The 23,798-nt window shown below is 46.0% G+C and overlaps 1 protein-coding gene across 3 annotated transcripts in view; it reads right to left on the reverse strand.

Annotated features, from left to right (window-relative positions):
• Window positions 1-21,869: 21,869 nt before the first annotated feature.
• The window catches only part of MINDY4 (MINDY lysine 48 deubiquitinase 4), an 86,542-nt gene continuing 84,613 nt past the window's right edge, over window positions 21,870-23,798 (reverse strand). For 2 of the 3 annotated variants that reach the window (XM_053359747.1, XM_053359748.1), the window contains one exon: window positions 21,870-22,488. In XM_053359747.1, coding sequence (XP_053215722.1) covers window positions 21,998-22,488 — 491 coding nt within the window. In that variant the 3' untranslated portion in view covers window positions 21,870-21,997. The remainder of the gene's footprint in view (window positions 22,489-23,798) is intronic. The other variant, XM_053359749.1, reaches the window with a different exon arrangement.

Consider the following 23,798-nt stretch of genomic DNA (forward strand, 5'->3'; position numbering starts at 1 on the left):
GTTCAGTAGGATAAGATGGGCTGGTGACTATTCCTATTCAGCTGGTTTTTCTGTGTTAATTTTTGTTTGTAACCTTGTCATGCTAAATAACACTGCTAAGAGAAGTGGTGTTATGTCTCTTGGCTCAGCTGTTGTACAGAACCACTTCTGTTCTACAATTTGTATGGGAGGACCCTACCTCCATTGGTAAACTGTGTATACCAGGAGCGTCTCCACGCCCATTGTTCTACCCGGACACAGAAGTCCAGCTCTGAGGGCCTTCTGGTAGTTCCCTCACTGAGAGAAGTCAAGTTACAGGGAACCAGGCAGAGGGCCTTCTCGGTAGTGGCGCCCGCCCTGTGGAACACCCACCAGATGTCAAAGAGAACAACAACCACCAGACTTTTAGAAGACATCTGAAGGCAGCCCTGTTTAGGGAAGCTTTTAATGTTTGATGTATTACAGTATTTTAATATTTTGTTGGAAGCCGCCCAGAGTGGCTGGGGAAGCCCAGCCAGATGGGCGGGGTATACATACATACATACATACATACATACATACATAAATAAATAAATAAATATTATTATTATTATTATTATTATTATTATTATTATTATTATTATTTTCACATGGCAGAGGTGTTGGACACAATGGCAAGCTACATAGGAGAAGGCTGACTTAGCTGATAAACCACACAAAGTTCATATGGGAGAAGGGCAGTGGCATAAACTGCATGCTTTGTATTGCAGAAGATCCCAGATCCCATTTCTAGTCTCCAGTTAAAAAGAAAGCAGGTTACATGTGATGGGAGAGTCCACCATGTGGGATGTTGGAGAGCTATTGCCCATCAGAGAAGACAATGCGGAGCTACAATGACCAGTGGTAGACTCAGTGTTGGGAGAACCAGTGTGGTGTAGTGGTTAAGAGCGGTAGACTCATAATCTGGTGAACCGGGTTCACTTCCCCGCTCCTCCACATGCAGCTGCTGGGTGATCTTGGGCCAGTCACACTTCTCTGAAGTCTCTCAGCCCCACTCACTTCACAGAGTGTTTGTTGTGGGGGAAGAAGGGAAAAGGAGATTGTTAGCGGCTTTGAGACTCCTTGGGGTTGTGATAAAGTCGGATATCAAAACTATTCTCTGTGCTTCCTGTATATGCCATATTGTCAGGGTGGGCAGAGGAGAAATGGTGGAGACCACCTCCCTATCCTGACCTTTCCAGGGAGGAGGAAGAGGAATACAGTATAAATTTACAACAGGGTTTTTGAAGGAGGTCGCAGCTCAGAGGACGATGAGGGGGAAAACTGGGAAATCATGGGAGCTAGAATAGGTAAAAAAAGGTAAAGGACTCCTGGACAGCTCAGCGACTATGGGGTTGTAGCGCTCATCTCGCTTTTAGGCCGAGGGACCTGGCGTTTCTGCATAGACAGCTTTCTGGGTCATGTGGCTAGCATGACTAAACCGCTTCTGGCGCAACAAAACACCGTGACGAAGGCCAGAGTGCACGGAAACACCGTTTACCTTCCCACCACAGTGCTACCTATTTATCTACTTGCACTGGCATGCTTTCAAACTGCTAGGTTGGCAGGAGCTAGGACAGAGCAGCTGGAGATCACTCCATCACAGGGATTCGAACCGCCAACTTTCCAATTGGCAAGCCCAAGAGGCTCAGTAGTTTAGACCGTAGCGCGACCTGCATCCCAAGGAGCCAGAACAACACTCAGCTGACACGTTGTCATTAGAAAGCATTCTAAACCCACCATCTCCCAGAACCCAGGAGACCTTAAAATTAGGAGAGCAAAGAACTCAAAGACAGAGGGCACATAGAAGCACCTGTAGAGATGATGACGATGACGAATGAGGAAGTGGGAGAGGCATGTGTGTGTGTGTGTGTGTCTGTGGAGATTCACTCAGGACAGCGTGATTATCCAAGAGGCTGGGTTCTATAGCCTCTCTCTGTAAAGACTGAAATAAAAAAGGATAGATAGATGATAGATAGATAGATAGATAGATGATAGATAGATAGATAGATAGATAGATAGATAGATGATAGATAGATAGATAGATAGATGATAGATAGATGATGATAGATAGATAGATAGATAGATAGATAGATAGATAGATGATAGATAGATAGATAGATAGATGATAGATAGATAGATAGATAGATGATAGATGATGATAGATAGATAGATGATAGATGATAGATAGATAGATAGATGATGATAGATAGATAGATAGATAGATAGATAGATAGATAGATAGATGATAGATAGATAGATAGATATAGATGATGATAGATAGATAGATAGATAGATAGATAGATAGATGATAGATAGATAGATAGATATAGATAGATAGAGATAGAGATAGAGATAGATAGATGATAGATAGATAGATAGATAGATAGAGATAGATAGATAGATGATAGATGATAGATGATAGATGATAGATGATAGATAGATAGATTAGATAGATTAGATAGATAGATAGATGATAGATAAACTTTATTCACATTAGCCAACAACCATAGCAACATAAAACAAGCAATATATACAATTAAAAATACAACAATGGGTAAAAAGGGCAATCAAATGACCAAGATTATCATTCAGATAGTGGCCCTTAATCTCATTGGACCCTCGATAAACCTAGCAACCTTTGCTGTTGTCTGATCATTTTGATCTGATAAAAGAAAGTACAATGTGGCCTGGGATGGTAAGTAAGAGCGGAGTAATGATCTCATTCCTCAGATCTTTATAAAGGGGACAGGACAGGAGAACATGAGCCACTGTTTCCAGATTGCCATCTCCACAGGGGCAGAGTCGTTTCTCAGTTGGAATCTTTTGGTACGTGCCCTCAAGTACGGCAGAGGGCATCACATCCAATCTGGCCAGTGTGAAGGCACGTCTGTATTTTGGGACAGTTAATTTATACAAATATGGTGCCAGGGAATCAAACTGAGAAGGGAGGAAAAAGGCATGCCAAGGACAGAGTTTCTTTATAATAAATAAAAAAGGACGGTAAGAAACTTTTCCTTGTCTTTATACTTTCCTGGGCGACCAAGCGGGAGCCACTGACAGCAACCTGACACATATTTGCTTATACCCTTACATGAAACACATGAGACAGGGAAGGCCCTTGAATGCAAAAAGGACTAAGGCAATAGGTTTCATCCATGCTGGAAAGCTGAATGAGAAAGACCTTCTGAGCTGTCTGAGTCACCTGTTCCTCTCATTCCCAGTTCTTCCATTCCTTCTGCATTCCACACACATCTGTTAAGAAGGACGAGTAAATTCTGGCGAAGGAACTGGTGCAAAGTATTGTTAATTAAATATTGTTTAATTCCAGAAACAGTATGATGGGTGAAATATACTGGGAGTCGAGAGTGGATTTCATGCTCTTTGTTCAGCTCATACTGGTGAGGAGGAATGAAAGTTCTTCCCCCAAAGTATCTGCTTTATATACATTATTTACACAATGGGCCGCACGTGATTGGCTAATTCCGGAATTCTCCTGTAGGCCAATCAAGTTGTGGATTCACTTCCACCTGGAGCTGGATTGGGTGGCTCCTGCGGACCAATCATATTGCTGCATTGTTCTGGGACCAATCAGACTGCTGCATTCTGAATCCTATTGTTCTAGGACCAATCAGACTGCTGCATTTTGGATCCTATTCAACTCAGTACATAACAATGGGGAAATGTGCATCTCTGAATCAGAAAGCATTCTTCATAATAGGGTTCACGACTCTGCCCCCACCCACCAACTCCAGCTCCCAAGAGGGAATGTGGACTTTGCTGTGTCCCTGCCCTGGAAAGCTATCAGAGAAGGAATCCAGGAAGAAGAGAGGGTAGATAATAATAATAATAATAAATTTTTATTTATACCTCGCCCTTCCCGGTTAAAAAACCAGGCGCAGGGTGGCTAACAGCAAATATAAAACACTGATTAAAATGTGACTTAAAAGCAGCATAAAACAGCATAAAATACAACATAAAATGCAGCATCAATATCAATAAAATTCAAAAATTCAGGGATCATTTTGGGGGAAGGAAAAAAAACTAGTCAGTAGACATCAGATGATCCCCAGGGCTAACTGGCCAAGTTGGTCCTACTGGGGCCAGCAAGGAGACCAGAGAAGAATTTAAATGTGGGGTCCCAGAAAGGGTTTCTTCATAGAAGAGGAAAGGGAAAAGGGAACAGAGGATCAGGCTAATTCAAACTGAAGGCCAGGTGGAATAGCTCTGTCTTACAGGCCCTGTGGAAGGAGATCAAGTCCTGCAGGGCCCTAGTCTTGTGGGACAGAGCATTCCACCAGGTTGGAGCCATCACTGGAAAAGCTCTTGCACTGGTGGAGGATAGTCTGGCAGAGAAAGGGGGCAGAGAAAGGGGCGTAGCTCAGTGGAAGAGCATCTCCTTTGCATGCAGGAGGTCCCAGGTTCAATCCCCAAGTATGGCTGGGAGATAACCCCTCTCCAATATCCTGGAGCGCCATTGCCAGTCAGTGTAGACCAGGGTTTCCCACGCTTGGGTCTCCAGCTCTTTCTGGACTACAATTCCCATCATCCCTGGCCACTGGGCCTGCTAGCTAGGGATGAAGGGAGTTGTAGTCCAAAAAAACAGTGGGAGACTCATGTTATGTACTGAAGTTGTCACCCTGGGCCAGCAGGGGGATACTGTAGATAGTTTTCACTCAGGTCCACATATGCAAATAAGGGATTGAAAGTGACATTCAGTGATTGGATAGCTACAGAAAGTTGTTACAGTTACGTTGTACTGGAGCTCTATATAAGCAGGCTGGCTGAACCCTTCAGCTCAGTTCTGTTCTGGCCTGTGAATAAACAAGAGCTGTTTGAAGAATCGCTGTGTCGTCTGATATGTTCACCCACAACTTAACACCTCAAGCTTGGGAATCCCTGGTGTAGACAGTTCTGAGGTAGATGGGCCCATAGACTTACTCAGTAGAAGGCATCTTCCTGTATTTCTAGAAGGGAACAAATAGGAACCTGAGCAGGGCAAGGTGAGGTAGGAAAAGCTCAGACAGAGTCCAAGGACAGAAGACTTGGAACTGGAAGAACTCCCTTCAAAAACCATCGTCTGAGTTGAGCCGCTTAAGTGCTTTGGAATTGCAATTTACCCATCATTCCTTGTGACTTATGAACAAACTGCAGGGGTGTAGAGGGTGTGGGTGTAGTTGTATTGTTAAGAACCTGGCAGATTCCCCACTCTCTTCATTGTGTTGACAGCTGTGAAATGTTGAGCAGAGCACAGAGAAATTATTCATTTTCCTGGAAAGCTGACAGGCTCTCCAACACCTCCTCTTGCTCCCAAATATTTCAGGTTGAAAAAACAATGGCTGGGTTGTGTGTGTGTGTGTGTGTGTGTGTGTGTGTGTGTGGTGTTTTTAACTTGCTCCTTCTTGCTGTTAATCTCTCACAATGGTATCCCGCTGTTATGCTAATAAGAGAAAACCCTAAACTATTTCAAATCCTTTGCCTTGTCACTAAGATACCAATAGCACACAGAGAGGGAGAGAAGGAGATGTTTTTTGGTGGACACTTATGTGTTGTGCTTTAATGTTGAAACATACCTTGGGACCTTAGGGTAAATGGTGGGTAATAAATTATCATCAACAACAACAAGAAGAAAGCAGTTAAGCATCATTAGATAGAAAGAAAAGAGGACCCAGATTTGAATATTTTTTAATGCAGTTGTTGTTGTTGTTGTTGAATTATTATTTATTCAATTTTTCAAAAGTTCCCAGGGTGATGTACAACATCAAGCACACATTTTACAGAGCATCAATAACATAAATAGAAAGCACAATAACAGCATGATAATAAAAGAATCATAATAGCAGTCACCACATGCCCTCCCCACAGCCATAGATTATTTAATGACTAAAGAGCCTGGGAAAAGAAGACATTTAATGATGGCGCCAGGCGAGCCTCTCTGGGGAGAGCGTATGTGATTTAGTACGTACAGATGCGTGCTTAGAAATTTCTCATATAATACAGTGGTACCTCGGGTTACAGACGCTTCGGGTTACAGACGCTTCAGGTTACAGACTCCGCTAACCCAGAAATAGTACCTCGGGTTAAGAACTTTGCTTCAGGATGAGAACAGAAATCGTGCTCCGGCGGCGCGGCAGCAGCAGGAGGCCCCATTAGCTAAAGTGGTGCTTCAGGTTAAGAACAGTTTCAGGTTAAGAACGGCCCTCCGGAACGAATTAAGTACTTAACCCGAGGTACCACTGTACAGATAGAATTTGGACACAATTCATGCAATACATTTCAAGCGCCTCAATACCACTGTCACGGGTCCCTGGGAATCCTGGGAGCTGTAGTTTATTGAGGGTGCTGAGAATTGCTGGAGACCCCTTATTGCCAACAAAGAATTACAATTTGCAAAGTGAAGAGGGATTGATTGTTAAACCACTCTGGGAGCTCTACACACACACACACACACACACACACACACACACACACACCCCGTATTTACATCAACTCCTGAAGCAGACTTTAGAGTTGGCAACTCTTGAAATAATAATAATAATTTAAAAGATCTGGTGCATGGGCAGGCCCTGGAGATGGAGCCAAGAGAAGGTTCAATGGGCAGAGTCTAGACTAGGCTTTGGGGGCAGAACTAGGGTGTGAGCTGAGCAGGGCTGCCAACTTGAATAAAATGTCGAGGGGGCCCAGGTAAGCCGCACCCTGCATAACTGATCACAAGATGCAGCACATCCAGACCATTTGAATAGCAGTGCCCATCAACTTTGGGGGCCCCCAGACCCCTCAAATATTTTAAGGGGGGGCCAAAGGGACCTCAGCCCCTAGGAGTTGGCTCCTACGGAACAAAGTATTATATGGGGGAGAGCAGCCATGCCCCTTTCAGTTGCTCCAGTGCAAACAAAATAAAACAACTCTCCTGCCTCTATCCAAAGGGGGGGGAAATCCTAGTCAAGCTGTGCTTTTTTTTTTTTTTTGCAGGTTAGTTAGCGGCCTTAATTACACCCTAGCACTTCCTCTGGGGTTGTGCGTTGATTCTTTTGGCTGTGAAAGGATTCCCGGGACCTCACACACACACACACACACCCCGCCTTCACTGTTGGTAAATAAAAACATGAACCCTTTCTCTTTCAGAGAGACTGGAGACTCGGCCACATTTTTCCTCAAAGATGAAAGCGATTCTTGATCACGCTGTTTGGTTGAGAACTGCAGAAAACCCTCCCTCCATCCCTCTCTCCTTCGCTCCTCTAGTAATTGACATTTTATTCACAGCCCCACACATCTCAAACATCCTCAGTCCTCCCCACTGCTACCCACCCACTTCCCCCTTTGCAGCCAGCACAATTCATGCTCCGAGTCTCTCAGCTCTCGCCAACTCCTCACTTGCGGTGGGAATTAGTGTATAACAGGGCTGGAAAAGGTGTTTAGGAAGACCCCATCCCAGGGGTAGGCAAACTAAGGCCCGGGGGCCAGATCTGGCCCAATCAGCTTCTAAACCCGGCCCGGAGACGATCCAGGAATCACCATGAATCTACATGAGTAGAATGTGTCCTTTTATTTCAAATGCATCTCTGGGTTATTTGTGGGGCCTGCCTGGTGTTTTTACATGAATAGAATGTGTGCTTTTATTTAAAATGCATCTCTGGTGAAATATACTCGGAGTCGAGAGTGGATTTCATGCTCTTTATTCAGCTCGAAGTGGTGAGGAGGAATTGAAGTTCCCCCAGAATGTCTGCTTTATATACATTATTTACACAATGGGCCCCACATGATTGGCTAATTGCAGGATTCTCCTGTAGGCCAATCAGGTTGCAGGTTCACTTCCACCTGGAGCTGGATTGGGTGGCTCCTGTGGACCAATCAGACTGCTGCATTCTGAATCCTATTGTTCTAGGACCAATCAGACTGCTGCATTTTGGATCCTTTTCAACTCAGTACATAACACCTGGGTTATTTGTGGGGCATAGGAATTCGTTCATTCCCCCCCCTCCAAAATATAGTCCGGCCCCCCACAAGGTCTGAGGGACAGTAGACCGGTCCCCTGCTGAAAAAGTTTGCTGACCCCTGACTTAGAACATTGCATCCACCTGGTGCCTGTTATTCTACAGGCCAGCAATGTTACTCAATGGTCGATACTCAGCTTGCAGAACTAAACCACCTTAGAGCATTCAAAGCACATTTTTAGTGTTAAATGCAGACTTAGGAAAGCATAAACACAATAGCAATGTAGAAATCTGTGTCCTGGTGTCGCTTGCTGAGCTGGCATTTTTTTAAAAAAAGTTGCCGGATTACAAAAATTAGCACCCACATAATCACAATGGTGGAAACAGAGGAGCAGTTTGGGATTTTGTGGTATAAGCCCCAGAAAAGGAGAGCTATAATCTACACACTGACTTGAAATCGCTCACTGATCTCTAGTTATTATTATTATTTTTTAAAAATGCAGGTGTCTTTCTTTTGCCTTAAATTTTGCATGTGGAGCAGTTCTTTCTTTCTACTTGACAGAGGGCAAGCACGGCTGCGTTGCACGGAATTCAAACCCGACAAAATAGGGGGTTTGACTCAGAGAGTGGCAAGGCTGTGACCCCTGCTCCTAAGTGTGTTTCTTATGAACTGGCACATTGGAACTGAGCCACTGAACGACTGAATAATGTCACCAGAGGCTGTTTCCTACACCCTGGGCTGTTGATGCTCAAAAATGCCAGCGAAGGCTCCAGACCAAACTGAGCGTCCCCTGTCTTGTTGCAGTGTGATACTTCCCCAGGCTGGAACAAGAAGTTCTGTCCTGTAAACTCTGAATTGGAAGGGGGGGCGGGCGGCTCTCACAATGCTATAAAAGACTCCATTTTGGGCCATGATGGAATTAGTGTAGTCTTGCCCAGATTCTTGATCCAGGAGACATTCTGTGTTCACAAATGTCAATGGGAATAAGAAACCTTGGGCCCAGGAGGAATGTGGCCCTCCAGACCTCTCCGCATGGCCCTCAAGACTCTCCCCAGGTCCTCCCTAGCCACACATCTTAAGGCCACGCCCCTTCCCCGCCTTCCATTTCAGTTTTTGAGCCTGCTATAATTCATTTTTAATGTGATTTTCACTAACACGGGCATTTTTCTACACACTTGACCCCAGTGTATGCATTTTTTTGCACCCGTTACTTGGCTGCAGAACTGCGTTGCAAAATTCAGACTAGTGAGAATTCGGGGGAGACTTGTGTTTATGTTTGCATATTGTTTCAGAAAATTAGGAAGCTTTGCCTCAAAATAATAATGATAATAATAATAATAATAATAATAATAATAATAATAATAATAATAAAATTATTTATACCCCGCCCATCTGGCTGAGTTTCCCCAGCCACTCTGGGCGGCTTTCAATCAAGTGTTAAAAACAATACAGCATTAAATATTTAAAACTTCCCTAAACAGGGCTGCCTTCAGATGTCTCTTAAAGATAAGATAGCTGCTTATTTCCTTCACATCTGAAGGGAGGGTGTTCCACAGGGCAGGTGCCACTATCGAGATGGCCCTCTGTCTGGTTCCCTGTAACGTCACTTCTCGCAATGAGGGAACCGCCAGAAGGCCCTCAGTGCTGGATCTCAGTGTCCGGGCTGAACAATGGGGGTGGAGATGCTCCTTCAGGTATACAGGACCGAGGCCGTTTAGGGCTTTCAAGGTCAGCACCAACACTTTGAATTGTGCTTGGAAACGTACTGTGAGCCAATGCAGATCTCTCAGGACTGGTGTTATGTGGTCCCGGCGGCCGCTCCCAGTCACCAGTCTAGCTGCTGCATTCGGGATTAATTGCCGTTTCCGGGTCACTGAACTGCATTTCTTCCCTCATTCTTAGCCCAATGGAGTTTACTTCTGAGTAATCATGTTCAGACCTGTGATGCTAAGAAACAAACCGCTTCAGCGTGTTCTCCAGAGCAGCGCACGGAAACGCCGTTTACCTTCCCACTGGAGCGGTACCTATTTATCTACTTGCACTTTGACGTGCTTTCGAACTGCTAGGTTGGCAGGAGCAGGGACCGAGCAACGGGAGCTCACCCCGTTGCGGGGATTCAAACCACCGACCTTCTGATCTGCAAGTCCTAGGGTCTGTGGTTTAACCCACAGCACCACCCGCATCCCTAAGGTTGCGGTTAGGCATTGGTTAAAAAATTGGTGGAGGGGTAAGGATTGGCAGTGCCTGCCCCTCCAGTGCTACTGCTGCAGGGGAATTCCTTTAAAGGAATCCAGGGGCTCGCCATTCTTTCGTCCGTACACCTGAATGGGGCTTAGGGCCGTGCAAGCCCCAGGGAGCATGCGGGGGGGGGGATGAGGGTCTGGTGCCCAGCTCCCTGCTCTCCCCAATATTGTTTTCCATTACTGGCTTTCACTGGAATCTGGAAGTCAGTTCTGTCCTTGGGCGTGGGGACAGATAGTTATAACCAATGCCTAAGCTACCACTCACATTTATGTATTTTAATAAAGTTGTGGCCCAAATTATGCTAAAAACCTTAAACAAAAATTATGTGTGAATTGTGAATTATTTAGGGGTGGCTTGGGGACCCCGACACGCAACAGGCACCCTGTAGAAGATGCAGAAACTTACCATTTGGCATCGCCAAAGGCTCAAGACAAGCTTCCCCAACCTGGTGCCCTTGAGAATTCAGCATCCTTGACCACAGGGGCTGTTAGGAACTGGAATCCTACAATCTCTGGAGGGTACCAGAGTGTGAGCCCACATTGTGCCTTTGCTCCTTCTTGGGAAGAAATGAGTTGCTGCCTTATTTATAACACGCCACAAACCATGCCTGGGAATGGCCACCATTTTGGAGAAACATTTATTGCCCGTGGACAACATGATTTACAAGTGCCGGCTCAACGCCCCGAAAGCCGAAGGGAAACAGATTGTTGGCATGACAAAAAGGTATTTAGCACTTTATAAACAAACCCCTGTTGCATTTCCTTTGAAAAATAAAAGAAAAGGGCAGCCTAGCCGAAACCCCTCAGGAAGGAGAGAGATGTTTTCTGCAACTGTTCCAGGCAAAAACGTCCTAGACGACAGTCAGCGAAGCTCACTGGAAATCTTTTTGGGAAGGGCCGGTGAAAAACATTGTCGCTTCGTGATTAGAACTTCCTAAATCAAGTTTTGCTGGCATGACATGAAGTGAACAAGGGCAGTAAAACCGAGGAAGTACATTGTGCTTGTGTACATTGTGCCTGGACATGGAGAGGTTATGGGCGAACCTAAATGTCAGCTGGCTGGGATTGTCTTGGTTTAATCCCTGGCCTTGAAAGGTGGGAACTGATCATTCACAGAGGGGGATGTAATCAGAAAACTCAACCTCACATTGAGCTCCTCTAGTTCCAAAGATGGACATCATGCGATGGCAGCAGCTGCAAAGAGCCATCTTGGCTTTGGGGCACCATGAGGGCGAGAGATTCACCTATCCATTTTTCAATCTTCACCATCCAATTTCCAGAGCTCCCAGTGAAGGGGGATTGTTAAATCACCTGGGAATTGTAGCTCCAGGAGAGGCATAGGGTGGGGTCTCCTAAGAACTCTCAGCTCCCTTAACGAACTACAACTCCCAGAATTATTTTGGGGGAAATGAAAAAGAATGTTCAGAGTAGTATCTCAGTGCTTTAAATGTATGTAGTGAATGCTATGTACTGAAGTTCTCACCCTGGGCCAGCAGGGAGATACTGTAGATAGTTTTCACTCAGGTCCACATACGCAAATAAGGAATTGAAAGTGACGTTCAGTGATTGGATAGTTACAGAAAGTTGTTACTGTTGCTTTGTAGTTGAGCTCTATATAAGCAGGTTGGCTGAACCGTTCAGCTCAGTTCTGTTCTGGAAATAAACAAGAGCTGTCTGAAGAATTGCTGTGTCGTCTGATATGTTCACCCACAACTTAACAGTGAATGCAGTCTTGGTTTTTAGTGACATGCTCTTGGGCTACCCGTGTGGTACTGCAGTCTTTTTGGGTATGCACCCAGGGATTTTGGGGGATTGGTAATTATTGTTGAGAGTAAGGGTGAGTGCGTTTGTGCGGGGAAATGTGTGCTGGCACAGGTTGGATTGACGTTAAGTTGTGTTGGTGGGCGTGGTATTTGTTGGCAGAGTAGCTAAATTGCAGCTGGGAAGCCAAATCATGTGCAATACCGACTCTCTTCTCGAAATTAAAACAATGTCCAAACACTTGTTAAAATATTCAAAAGTTTCTACTTTCAGAACATATAGCTAAAAGGGAAAATATGCAAAGTATTTACATTTGTGTGCTTATCCAAGCATGGACTAAGTTTTCCTTAGCTGAAGATTACAGCTTCTTCCTTAAACATTCAAGCAAATCTGTGTATTTATCCCTTTCCGGGGCTTGCATGACCCAGCAAGGCCACGCAGTTCCTCCTGGGAGGTTCCAACTTTCTCCTTCCAGAAGACTTCTCCTTGTTGCTTTTTTGGGAGAACGTCAACTTCTGTACTTCTTTCTGTCACATGCATTCACACAGAAACATTACCACTCCTCTCCTCTGTTGTGTTGAGAGAGAGTGTTATCTAACACAGTCTCTTCTTCAGCCTTCTTGGAGATGCAGCCCTTACAGTCAAGTCACTCACACACCAAACAAAATGGAGAACAGAATAAGATACCTCCTGTGAGACCAGTTAACCAGTCACACAGGAGTTACTGGGGAACATTCCAGAATCAAACACACAATAATGCATTTAAGCACTCCCAATTTCAGAAAATTAAATCACTATGCTTAACATAATTTGTGTGGGCATAGAGTAAGTGGAAATCTATTTTATAGATTTTTGATGTTTCATCTGTTTTATTGTGTTATGTATTTAAATATATTGTTTGCTTTTCTTAGCAAACCACTTAGTCAAATGAAAATCAGTCTATAAATATTTGAAAGAAACAAACAATATTACGCATTTTGTTGAATGAAGCAGCTGTTTTGAGTCTTGGGAGTTTGCATGCGCAGTGATTAGTGATAAGGCCCTTGGAAATCAGGGTTCAAGCCACTCCTCAATGCTGAAGCTCATTGGACGGTCTTGGGTCAATCTCAGCCTATCCTAACTCATCGGGTTGGTGTGAGGATAAAATGGGAAGGGAGAAGCTATGTGAACCATCTCAAGCTCCTTGGAGGAAAGAGGGAATATACCGGTAAATGCACTTAATAAACAATGAAATCAAATACAGTGGTACCTCGGGTTAAGTACTTAATTCGTTCCGGAGGTCCGTTCTTAACCTGAAACTGTTCTTAACCTGAAGCACCACTTCAGCTAATGGGGCCTCCTGCTGCCGCTGCACGATTTCTGTTCTCATCCTGAAGCAAAGTTCTTAACCCGAGTTACTATTTCTGGGTTAGCAGAGTCTGTAACCTGAAGCGTATGTAACCCAAGGTACCACTGTAATTTGCTTTCTATCAACTATGCATCCTGTTCAGTTAGAAATCAGTAGCCCTGGTGCCTATAAACCAGGTGTCAGCAACCTTTTTCAGCCGTGGGCCAGTCCACCTTCCCTCAGACCTTGTGGTGGGGCAGACTATATTTTTTTTGGGGGGGGGGAGGTTGAACAAATTCCTATGCCCCACAAATAACCCAGAGATGCATTTTAAATAAAAGCACACATTCTACTCATGTAAAAACACGCTGATTTCCGGGCCAACCACGGGCCTGATTGAGAATGCGATTGGGCCGCATCCGGCCCCCAGGCCTTAGGTTGCCTACCCCTGCTATAAACCTCCCCATTCCCCCAGCCTCAAAGCCATCGAGATCCACCCTTTGGACCATCAAAACCTTCCAGGACCTACCCTTCCAAACCCTGTTAGGTTTTACCACCCCTGCCCATCAAAAGCTTGCAGGCTCCGCCTGTTATCTAACCCCCAGAAGACCAGGTATTTCTGAAACGCCTGTTTGGCAGCCCTAAGTGTTATTCGCAAGGCTCAACCAAAACAAACAGGTCTAATGAGAGGATTATGTGTGTTGGACATAATTCACCGATATCTATTCTCTGCGCAATGCAGCGAGGGCAGGAAAGGCCAGCTCTTGTTTGTCCTGCACATTCTTTGCTTGCATTCTGCAAACAGATAAATACCGGTGGAACAGCATGGCGGCAAATACTTGGCATATTTAGTTGCTGAGGATCTGCAGGCCTGGGCCCAAGGAGTTTCAGAAGATCTGGAAAGAAGCCAGTTCCAAACGCAAACCAAACTCTCTCTCTCTCTCTCTCAATCTCTTCACATCTCCCCCTTCCCCTTTTGTGCTTTGGGATTGCTGTGGAAAAGGAGTTTCTGCTCATCAAACACACCCCAGAAGCTCTCAATATCCCCAACCTTGGCAAGAGCCCAGGGCCCTGTTCTCAGCCCATTTGTCAAGTGTTATCGGCTGAGCGCTGACTCCCACCCGACGGGCAAATCCTACTTATCCTTTCTCGACTGCCAAGGCTCCTGGAGAGTCTAGATAAACCTGACTACGTTAATCAAGGGATAGTTTCCCTTAAGCAACATTTCTGCGTGAATATGAAGACTTCTACTTTGGAGGAATTCCTGGTGGATTCCCAAGCAGCCCCCCAATACTGGAGTGTAAACGAAGGAACATAGGAAATGGTCTTATTTCCAGTGTGCACTCAGATGTGGGGGATGTTGCCTTTGTTTTCCTGATTACAGTGGTACCTCAGGTTAAGTACTTCATTCATTCTGGAGGTCTGTTCTTAACCTGAAACTGTTCTTAACCTGAGGCACCACTTTAGCTAATGGGGCCTCCTGCTGCCGTCGCAGCACGATTTCTGTTCTTATCCTGAAGCAAAGTTCTTAACCTGAAGCACTATTTCTGGGTTATCGGAGTCTGTAACCTGAAGCGTATGTAACCTGAAGCGTATGTAACCTGAGGTACTACTGTATAATGCTACCACTTCTGTCCCTAGTGTGGTACTGTAGTTAGAGCAGGGGTCAGCAACCTTTTTCAGCTGTGGGCAGGTCCACTGTCCCTCAGACCATGTGGTGGGCCAGACTATATTTTTTGGGGGGAAATGAACAAATTCCTATGCCCCACAAATAACCCAGAGATGCATTTTAAATAAAAGCACACATTCTACTCATGTAAAAACACACTGATTCCCGGACCGCCCGTGGGCCGGATTGAGAAGTCGATTGGGCTGCATCTGGCCCCTGGACCTTAGGTTGCTTACCCCTGAGTTAGAGTGTCGGACCAGGACCCAGGAGACCAGGGTTCGAATCCCCGCTAGGAGCTGGGCAGTCACTGTCTCTTGGCTTCGACATGGGGATGAAATGAGGAATAGCTGGACCTGTGATCTGAAGTAGCAGGGCTCTTCTTCCATTCCTCCTCAAATCGTACGAGCAAAGATTGAGCTCAAGAACTTTGGGCAAAACTAAAAAAGAAAGACAGCATCTTAAAAAGTAGAGACATCACCTTGCCAACAAAGGTCCATATAGTAAAAGCTATGGTTTTCCCAGTAGTGATGTATGGAAGTGAGAGCTGGACCATAAAGAAGGCTGATCGCCGAAGAATTGACGCTTTTGAATTCTGGTGCTGGAGGAGACTCTTGAGAGTCCCATGGACTGCAAGAAGATCAAACCGATCCATCCTTAAGGAAATCAGGCCTGAGTGCTCACTGGAAGGACAGATCCTGAAGCTGAGGCTCCAATACTTTGGCCACCTCATGAGAAGAGAAGACTCCCTGGAAAAGACGCTGATGTTAGGAAAGATGGAGGGTGCAAGGAGAAGGGGATGACAGAGGACGAGATGGTTGGACGGTGTTCTCGAAGCTACCAGCATGATTTTAATCAAACTGCGGGAGGCAGTGGAAGACAGGAGTGCCTGGCGTGCTCTGGTTCATGGGGTCACAAAGAGTCGGACACAACTAAACAACAAAAAAGAAAAGCTTTTCTGTTCACTTTTTGAAATATGGCAACCCTGCATATATCTGTAATGGCTGCTGATATATTTAGGCAGTCCCTAAATATATCAGCAGCCTGCTGGGACACTCTTGTAACAGTTTACACAGCAAACGGGAAGCCGGTGTTGTACTTCATCGGCAGGAGGGATTGTTCTCTCACGGAGAGTCGCCTCTTGCCAGCAGCTCAGAAGGGAACATAATAAAAGCAGAAATACTGCGGAGTAGTCATAATATTAACTCAGATGACAATAGGTGGCTTGAGCCTTGTTGAGAGACGCGCTAAGAACTGATAGCATGGACAATCTGGACGGCAAATGTGTTCCTCTGAAAGACCACCAAATATTAGGGTACAAAAATAAAACCTCAGAGATTTGGGAGCTATTCCATCATAATAATTTTACTATTTATACCCCACACATCTTACTGGGTTGCCTCAGCCACTCTGAGAGGCTTCCAACATATATAAAAACATAATAAAACATTAAGCATTAAAAAAAAATACCCTTCCCTATACAGGGCTGCCTTCAGATTGCATGGGGATTGCATAACTCCATATCTTCCAACATTTTTCGCATGAGAATAGGGTAATCCTAAGGAAAAGCGGATAGGGACATGGGTTGTACTGTGGGTTAAACCACAGAGCCTAGGACTTGCCGATCAGAAGGTCGGCGGTTCGAATCCCTGCAACGGGGTGAGCTCCCGTTGCTCAGTCCCTGCTCCTGCCAACCTAGCAGTTCGAAAGCACATCAAAGTGCAAGTAGATAAATAGGTACCACTCCGGCGGGAAGGTAAACGGCATTTCTGTGCACTGCAATGGTTCGCCAAAAGCGGCTTAGTCATGCTGGCCACATGACCCGGAAGCTGTGCACCGGCTCCCTCGGCCAATAAAGCGAGATGAGCGCCGCAACCCCAGAGTCGGTCACGACTTGACCTAATGGTCAGGGGTCCCTTTACCATTACCTAAGAAAAAGTGGGACATTCCAGAATCAAATCAGAAACCAGGATGGCTTCTGTAATTCTGGGACACTTGGATAGGAGCCTCCTACCAACTCTCAGCACCCTTCCCAGAATTCTCTGGGGGACACCATTACTGTTAAGGGTGCTGAGAGCTGCACTTTCTATGGTGGTTTAACAATCCCTCTTCCCAGTGAACTCTGGGAACTGTAATTCTGTGAGGGGAAAAGGGCGTCTCCCGACAACTCTCAGAGCCCTTCGCAAGCTAAAGCTCCCAGAATTCTTTGGCAGAAGCCACAACTGTTTGAAGCGCTTCAAATTTGCGGTGTGTTTGTGGCCTAACTTAGATCCACCATTTTAATGGCTCTATTCTGGGTAGAACTTAGTTGGACACAACCCTTTGTTTTGCTACGTCAGTGGGGGCTTGTTTCTCATTGATGTACGCAAGCATATATGTTTATATATAAATATATTGACAGAGGGCGACTAATGCATTTTGGAGAGATGAAGAACACACGAGAGGCAGGGAAGGCCAGTACTGGCACTGGAAAACAGAGGGAATTAACATTGAACATTGAAGCAGCAATTATTGTTGCTTAACACACAGTGAAATTGTCAAATGTTTCGCCAGACCAAGAGCCCTGCGTTCACTCCAAAGTTTGCTGGAGGTGTAATTTCGCGGCAGCCTAGAAATGCGTCTGTGCCCCTCTTGCCTGAAAAACTTTACTAGTCTCTCCCAAAAATAGGGTTTCCAATAGTGAAGATCTGGACAAAATTGTTGAGGGAGTTTTTTTGGAGGGGGGGTCCTTTGCTTCCCCCCCCCCAATTTTTTTAAAATAAAAAGTAGCACTATTTGCCATATGTCCGGGTTTCCGCTGACATTATGCCAATTCCCAGACATGTCAGGAAAGACCCAGACGCATGGCAGCCCCACCAAAACTCTCACTTGGGGTGGAATTTGGCAGCAATTATATTTAATTTTTTTTTTTGTATTCTCACACACAGTTCCTCAAAAAAACAGCCGTGGTTTTTTTGGGGGGGGTAAGGAGGAAGGAGACAAAGTTGTTGTGACAGGACTAGCCAAAAGATCTTTTCCCCTTCACATCCGAAGTAGGAAGGGGCGTGTATCTTATTTTATCACCCCTTCCCCACTTATCTTCCCTGTCAGCTCAAACATTTTTCTCCTCAGCCCGGGCCGCATCTCATGTGTTTTGAAACCATGACAAGAGAAATTGCAAGAACAGTCCAGGGTGTGTGGAAATGCTTTCCTAACAGTAGTTTGAACATATTTGGTCTGATTCATTTGTTAATTCTACAAATGGCCTCAAAAAGAAAGAAAGTCTGCTTTCCTGCTACAAATACAGTCAAGAGCCACCCTGAATTCCTTCGTTTGCTGCTTCTGTGGGGAAAATAAATAATAATGCCCAATGTTCATCTTTGGGCCTTTTTTTATTTACAAAATGGCATGTCCACTAAGTACAATATATTTTGCTTTAGAAATAAAATCTGGAGCTGCAAGGAGCATCGCAAAAGGCATGAACTACTACGTTATGCTGAAAACATTTCTCCTAAGTATCGTATGCATTTGCTTTGCTTAATGGAAATTATAGCAAAGTGTAACTCAAAAGATATGCTAGAAGGCACATTTCACTTCTGGTAAACCGAAGGCACAAGTGGGGAACAAGATAACCTGCCTGCAGTCCTTTGAGTTCTCCCCACATCCAACCGCCTCCGCCCCCAAACCTACTTCACCGAAATAACAGAATCCAGCCCCAAAGATGACCACAAGCATTTCAAGCCAAGCTCCAACTAGAAGGAACTGGGCAGCGTCTCATCAGGAAAAGGTGAAGCTCTTTTCACCAGTGAAGACTGACAGGCCACAAGAGAAACCGCCCACCTCTTGTCATTTTATTTCCGATACGTTCCTAGATAATGCATTTGATAGAATTACTGGAAACACTTCTAGGGACGTTTCAGTCTAGACGTTTCGGTCACCACGGAGATCAGCATCTCCCCTGGGCAAATTCTCTCCTTAATCCCAGCCATATTGTCTGCTGGAATGCCCTGTGTGAGTCAGGGCCGTCTTGGAGATACATTTCCCTGCCCATAATCCACACTGCTTACGGCTTGCCAGCTGGGCAAAGGAAACTCACAAGGCTGCGGCCTAGCTTCAACCTTAACTGCACTGTGACCGAGCTTCACATGCCAACTTCCAACAGCTTTAAGGTGGGATCAGTTGCCGGAAATTGCTGCAGGGATTCGAGGCCTTGAGGGAGCAATTTATACAGTCATACGTCAGGTTGTGAATGTGATCTGTGCGGGATGCACGTTCGCAACCCACAGCGGCACGTCTGCGCACGTGCGGGTTGCGATTTGGCGCTTCTGTGCATGTGCAAAGCACAATTTAGCACTTCTGCGCAAACGCAACCCCCGAAACCCGGAAGTAACCCGTTCTGGTACTTCTGGGTTTCAGCGGGGCTGTAACCCGAAAAAACGCAACCTGAAGTATCTGTAACCCGAGGTATGACTGTACTGGGATAGCCACCATTGTGCTCTCTGGATGCTACTGGACTCCTGACTCCCATCAAACCTTGGTTCAATGGCCAGGGATGATAGGAGATGCATTTGAGCAATATCTGGAGCAGGCATAGGCAAACGCCGGCCCTCCAGATGCTTGGGACTACAATTCCCATCATTTCCGACCACTGGTCCTGTTAGCTAGGGATGATGGGAGTTGTAGTCCCAAACGTCTGGAGAGCCGGAGTTTGCCTATGCCTGATCTGGAGGGACTCAGATGTTCGCTAGCTGCCCAAAGTGGCAACCCAGCCAGATAGACGGGTTATAAGTAATAAACTATTATTATTACCCTTACATGGAGTGACCCAGTCCCAGAGCTCAGAACCCTGGCAAAACATTAACCAGGTAGCCAAAGCAGTGCCCTCTGTTTTGTTTGACTACAATTCCCATCCTCCCTGATCACCATGGACAGCGGTCAGGGATGATGGGAGCTGGAGTCCATCAACATATTGAGGACGTATCACTTTGGCTCTCCCCGACAGATACCAATAAATCTGCATCAGTAATGTGACCCTGCCTCCTTAGGCGGTGGAAAGGTGGAAAGAGGTGTTGCGGTTGTCATTTTTTAAATAATAAATCTGGTTGCAGTGCAGCAGGAAATATAGCTTGCAGTTAGGATAGGACAGTGGTGGTGGGGACCATTTTCAGCCAAAGAGGCATGTCTCCTGGGGGGCAAAAGTAGAAGGGCTAATGGACCTGACTCTTAACTTTTGTTATTATAGGCTACATTCCAGCTGCACAAGTCAGAGGTATCTGTACACACCTCTCCATCCACCCAGGCAAACAAGGGGCAGATTCTAGCCAGGCAAAAGCGCTTAAGGTGTGGAGCAGGGCCGGTGAGGGGTATGCCCTGTTTGGGGTGGGTAAGGAATCCTAAGAGCCAGAGATAGAGAGAGCTGGCAGGCCACATTTGCCCCTAGGACCTGGGGTTCCTCACTCCTGGGCTGGAGCAAGAATAGGAAACAAGGAGTCAGTTAGCGTTTAGGCCACTCTGCACACTATGTGAACCTTGACACAGGAAGTACCCAAATAACTACCTAGGTCAGGCATCCCCAACCTGCGGCCCTCCAGATGTTTTGGCCTACAACTCCCATGATCCCTAGCTAACAGGACCAGTGGTCAGGGATGATGGGAATTGTAGTCCAAAACATCTGGAGGGCCGAAGGTTGGGGGTGCCTGATCTTGGTACTTCCTGGAGCTTCTGACTAACAGACAGAAGCTGTGCCTGAGACCCGGAGGTAAATGTTAGAGAGCCAATCAGGGATTGACAAAGGGGCACAAGCAATGGCATAAAAAGGGATGGCAAGAGAAGCTTGGGTGACTCTCTTGACGTGGATCCCGGTGGAATTTCTACGGGGGACTTGCTTTGTTGCACTGTTGGTTATCCACTGAGATCGGGGTTGACAATCTAGCTACCTCCCCATGTGGAATATAGTGTCTTTGGAAGAGTAAGAAACCTTTATTTTCGCCTATTTTTTATCTGCTTCTGTGAAGTCTGGGCAGGGGCAGGGACACACTGTGGGTGCGTCCTCGATAAAGCTTTTGTTCAATTTTTGCAACTCAGACGTCTTCGCTGCACCAATTTGGCTTGGCCGGTGGATAAATCCACAGGACTAGGGAAGTTGAATGGATAGGCTTTGGGGATACTCGAAGTTCAGGTCCTGGCAGCTCCTTAAAAAGGCCATAAAATCTGATATTTTGGCAAGCCAGCCATCATGATTATAATATCTAGATGGTTTCAAAAGCACACTTAGATGCAGATCACGACGATGTATTGTGACCTGGCTTGCAGTGGGTGGCCTTTGATGCTTAAGAATTACAACCGGATAGTTCTCATTGTCCAACAATATTTTGCAGCTTAGATAAGGTGCCCCTTAGTGCAGGCACCAGTATACCCACCAATACCTCCATAAAGGTCTCCATAAATATCACCTCAAAAATTCTCTTTGACCTCAGCTCCTGTGTGTGCTGGCTCAGCCTCCTCTAGACTGGACATGCCCCCTTAAAACATGACATTTCACTGGGTGCCAAACCTGTGTGGTGTCTTCTTCCCCATTGATGGGATGGCTGGCTGGCGGTGGGGTAGGCCCCCACCATTTTGTGACCCTGTTTCTTATTCAGCTCTCTAAGAAGTGGCAGCCATTACGCCACACCACCGCAGCGGCCATTTTGTGCTATGTCCCGTCCCGCCCAATGGCTGCCATTTTGTGACGGGCACCCACGGCACTTTCTCGGCATTCCAAATGGGCCCACTGAGGCCTTCCTTGGTGGAATTAAGGGAGGACCAATGCTCTTGACCAGGCATAGGCAAACTCGGCCCTCCAGATGTTTTGGGACTACAACTCCCATCATCCCTAGCTAACAGGACCAGTGGCCAGGGATGATGGGAGTTGTAGTCCCAAAACATCTGGAGGGCCAAGTTTGCCTATGACTTGGGTAGCCAAGAGTCAAAGGACAAACAAAAGGGGAAGAAAAAAAGAGGGAAAATGATAATAAGCGTTGGCAGTGATACCCTTTGGTCCAGAGTGTTTGGGGAGCCACTAAGTTAGCCTAATGCTTGATCACACTATTAGGAAGAACAGTTTCTTCTCTCATTTTTGTGTGTTTGTGCACTCCGGTTTCCTTGATTTAGAACGGAGACAGTGAAAAACAGCCAACTGTGGGCGCAGTCGGCGTTGTTCAGAAGCAGATACAATCGCAGGACGTGGATTGGATTCAGAAACGGAACTTGAGTAGATGTTGACAGATTTACTGCTCTCTCCCCGCAGCTTGTTTTGGCTGTCAAGGTTGGCTCTCCATTTTCACACGCGGCACGCAGCGCAGGCCCAGGTGCGCGTGTGCGCACGGCCGCTTGTTTACAACAATGGGAGGAGGAGCGCACGGTGCGCCAGATGGAATCCTGAAACGTCCTTCGGCCTCGTCGCGTGCGATGGAAGCACACACGGCACCTTCTGGGGTTTCCTATCGCTGTGGGAACGGGCTGGTTCTCAGTCGTTTGCAGGCCACAGTGATCACAGGATGGGTTCTGTGCCGTTCCAATCGACGACGGCGCCTTTCCACCTAAAGGCAAAGCAGAATTGTTTACTTTGATGGGTTTTAAGGTGGAATAAGCTATGGTTTTCCCAGTAGTGATGTATGGAAGTGAGAGCTGGACCATAAAGAAGGCTGATCGCTGAAGAATTGATGCTTTTGAATATATTGGGGGAGGGGGGAGAACGAATTCCTACGCCCCACAAATAACCCAGAGATGCATTTTAAATAAAAGGAGACATTCTACTCATGTAAAAACACGCTGATTCCCGGACTGTCTGCAGGCCGGATTTAGAAGGCGATTGGGCCGGATCCAGCCCCCAGGCCTTAGGTTGCCTACCCATGACTTAGGACCTCTAAAGGACTTAATCTGGCCTTGCTAGATGTCTACGAGTTCTAGTTTCATGAGAGAGGGAGGGAAAAAAACTCTCTATTCGCTTTTTCCATGCCCTGCTACCATCCTGTCGCCTCTCACTCGCCTTACAAAACGGAACTGTTGTTTCTGAGTTGAGAGGCAAGATTCTGCAACTGAATGAGGTGAGCAAACCCTCTCAGGAGGAGAGCCTCGGCCCAACGATGTCACATGAACCACCATTACAATGGGAGCTCATCAACCAACACTTCCTGCTGGTGGCCTTCGCAAAAGTGCCCCGAGGCTTGAATCAGCCTGGACCAATTGTTCTCTTAAGGACTCTTTTGACAGTCATGTTTATTTATGGCTATGACTTCAAAGGAGCTCCAGCGAGGAGCCAGAATCGTCGAAATACACTTGGGAGTTCAATGGAGAGTCAATTCTGGCTTCTAAAAGCTTTTGTAACAGCGCAGGTTTGCCGCCTTAATTGACTCGGGAGTCAGTCTGGGAATGGCAACAGCACATCTTGTTTAACTTCTTTTATGTCTTCCAAACACGCATCTGTTTTTTAAAAGACACAGAGGCCTCTCCGGGTCTCTGTTCTTCCCATTGTAACTCCGCAGACAGATGTTGTAGAAACTTGGGTCTCCCACTCTTTTTGGACTACAATTCCCATCATCCACAGCCGCTGGTCCTGCTAGCTAGGGATGATGGAATTTGTAGTCCAAAAATGACTCAAGTTTGGGAAACCCTGTTGCAGATCATGCAGCTTTTGCGTCGCATGTTTGCTTGGTTTTTGCTTCTGCGTACGTTGTTTTGAATGTGCAAATGAACAGGATGCAGGAATCGTATGACGTCTTTGATTTCTACTACGTATTTGTAGGGTCAGACGATTATCCTGAACCTATCTTCTGATAGACAACCTAGACAGCATCTTAAAAAGCAGAGACCTCACCTTGCCAACAAAGGTCCGTATAGTAAAAGCTAT

Source organism: Podarcis raffonei, chromosome 12 (genome assembly GCF_027172205.1).
Source record: "Podarcis raffonei isolate rPodRaf1 chromosome 12, rPodRaf1.pri, whole genome shotgun sequence".
Classification (NCBI taxonomy): domain Eukaryota; kingdom Metazoa; phylum Chordata; class Lepidosauria; order Squamata; family Lacertidae; genus Podarcis; species Podarcis raffonei.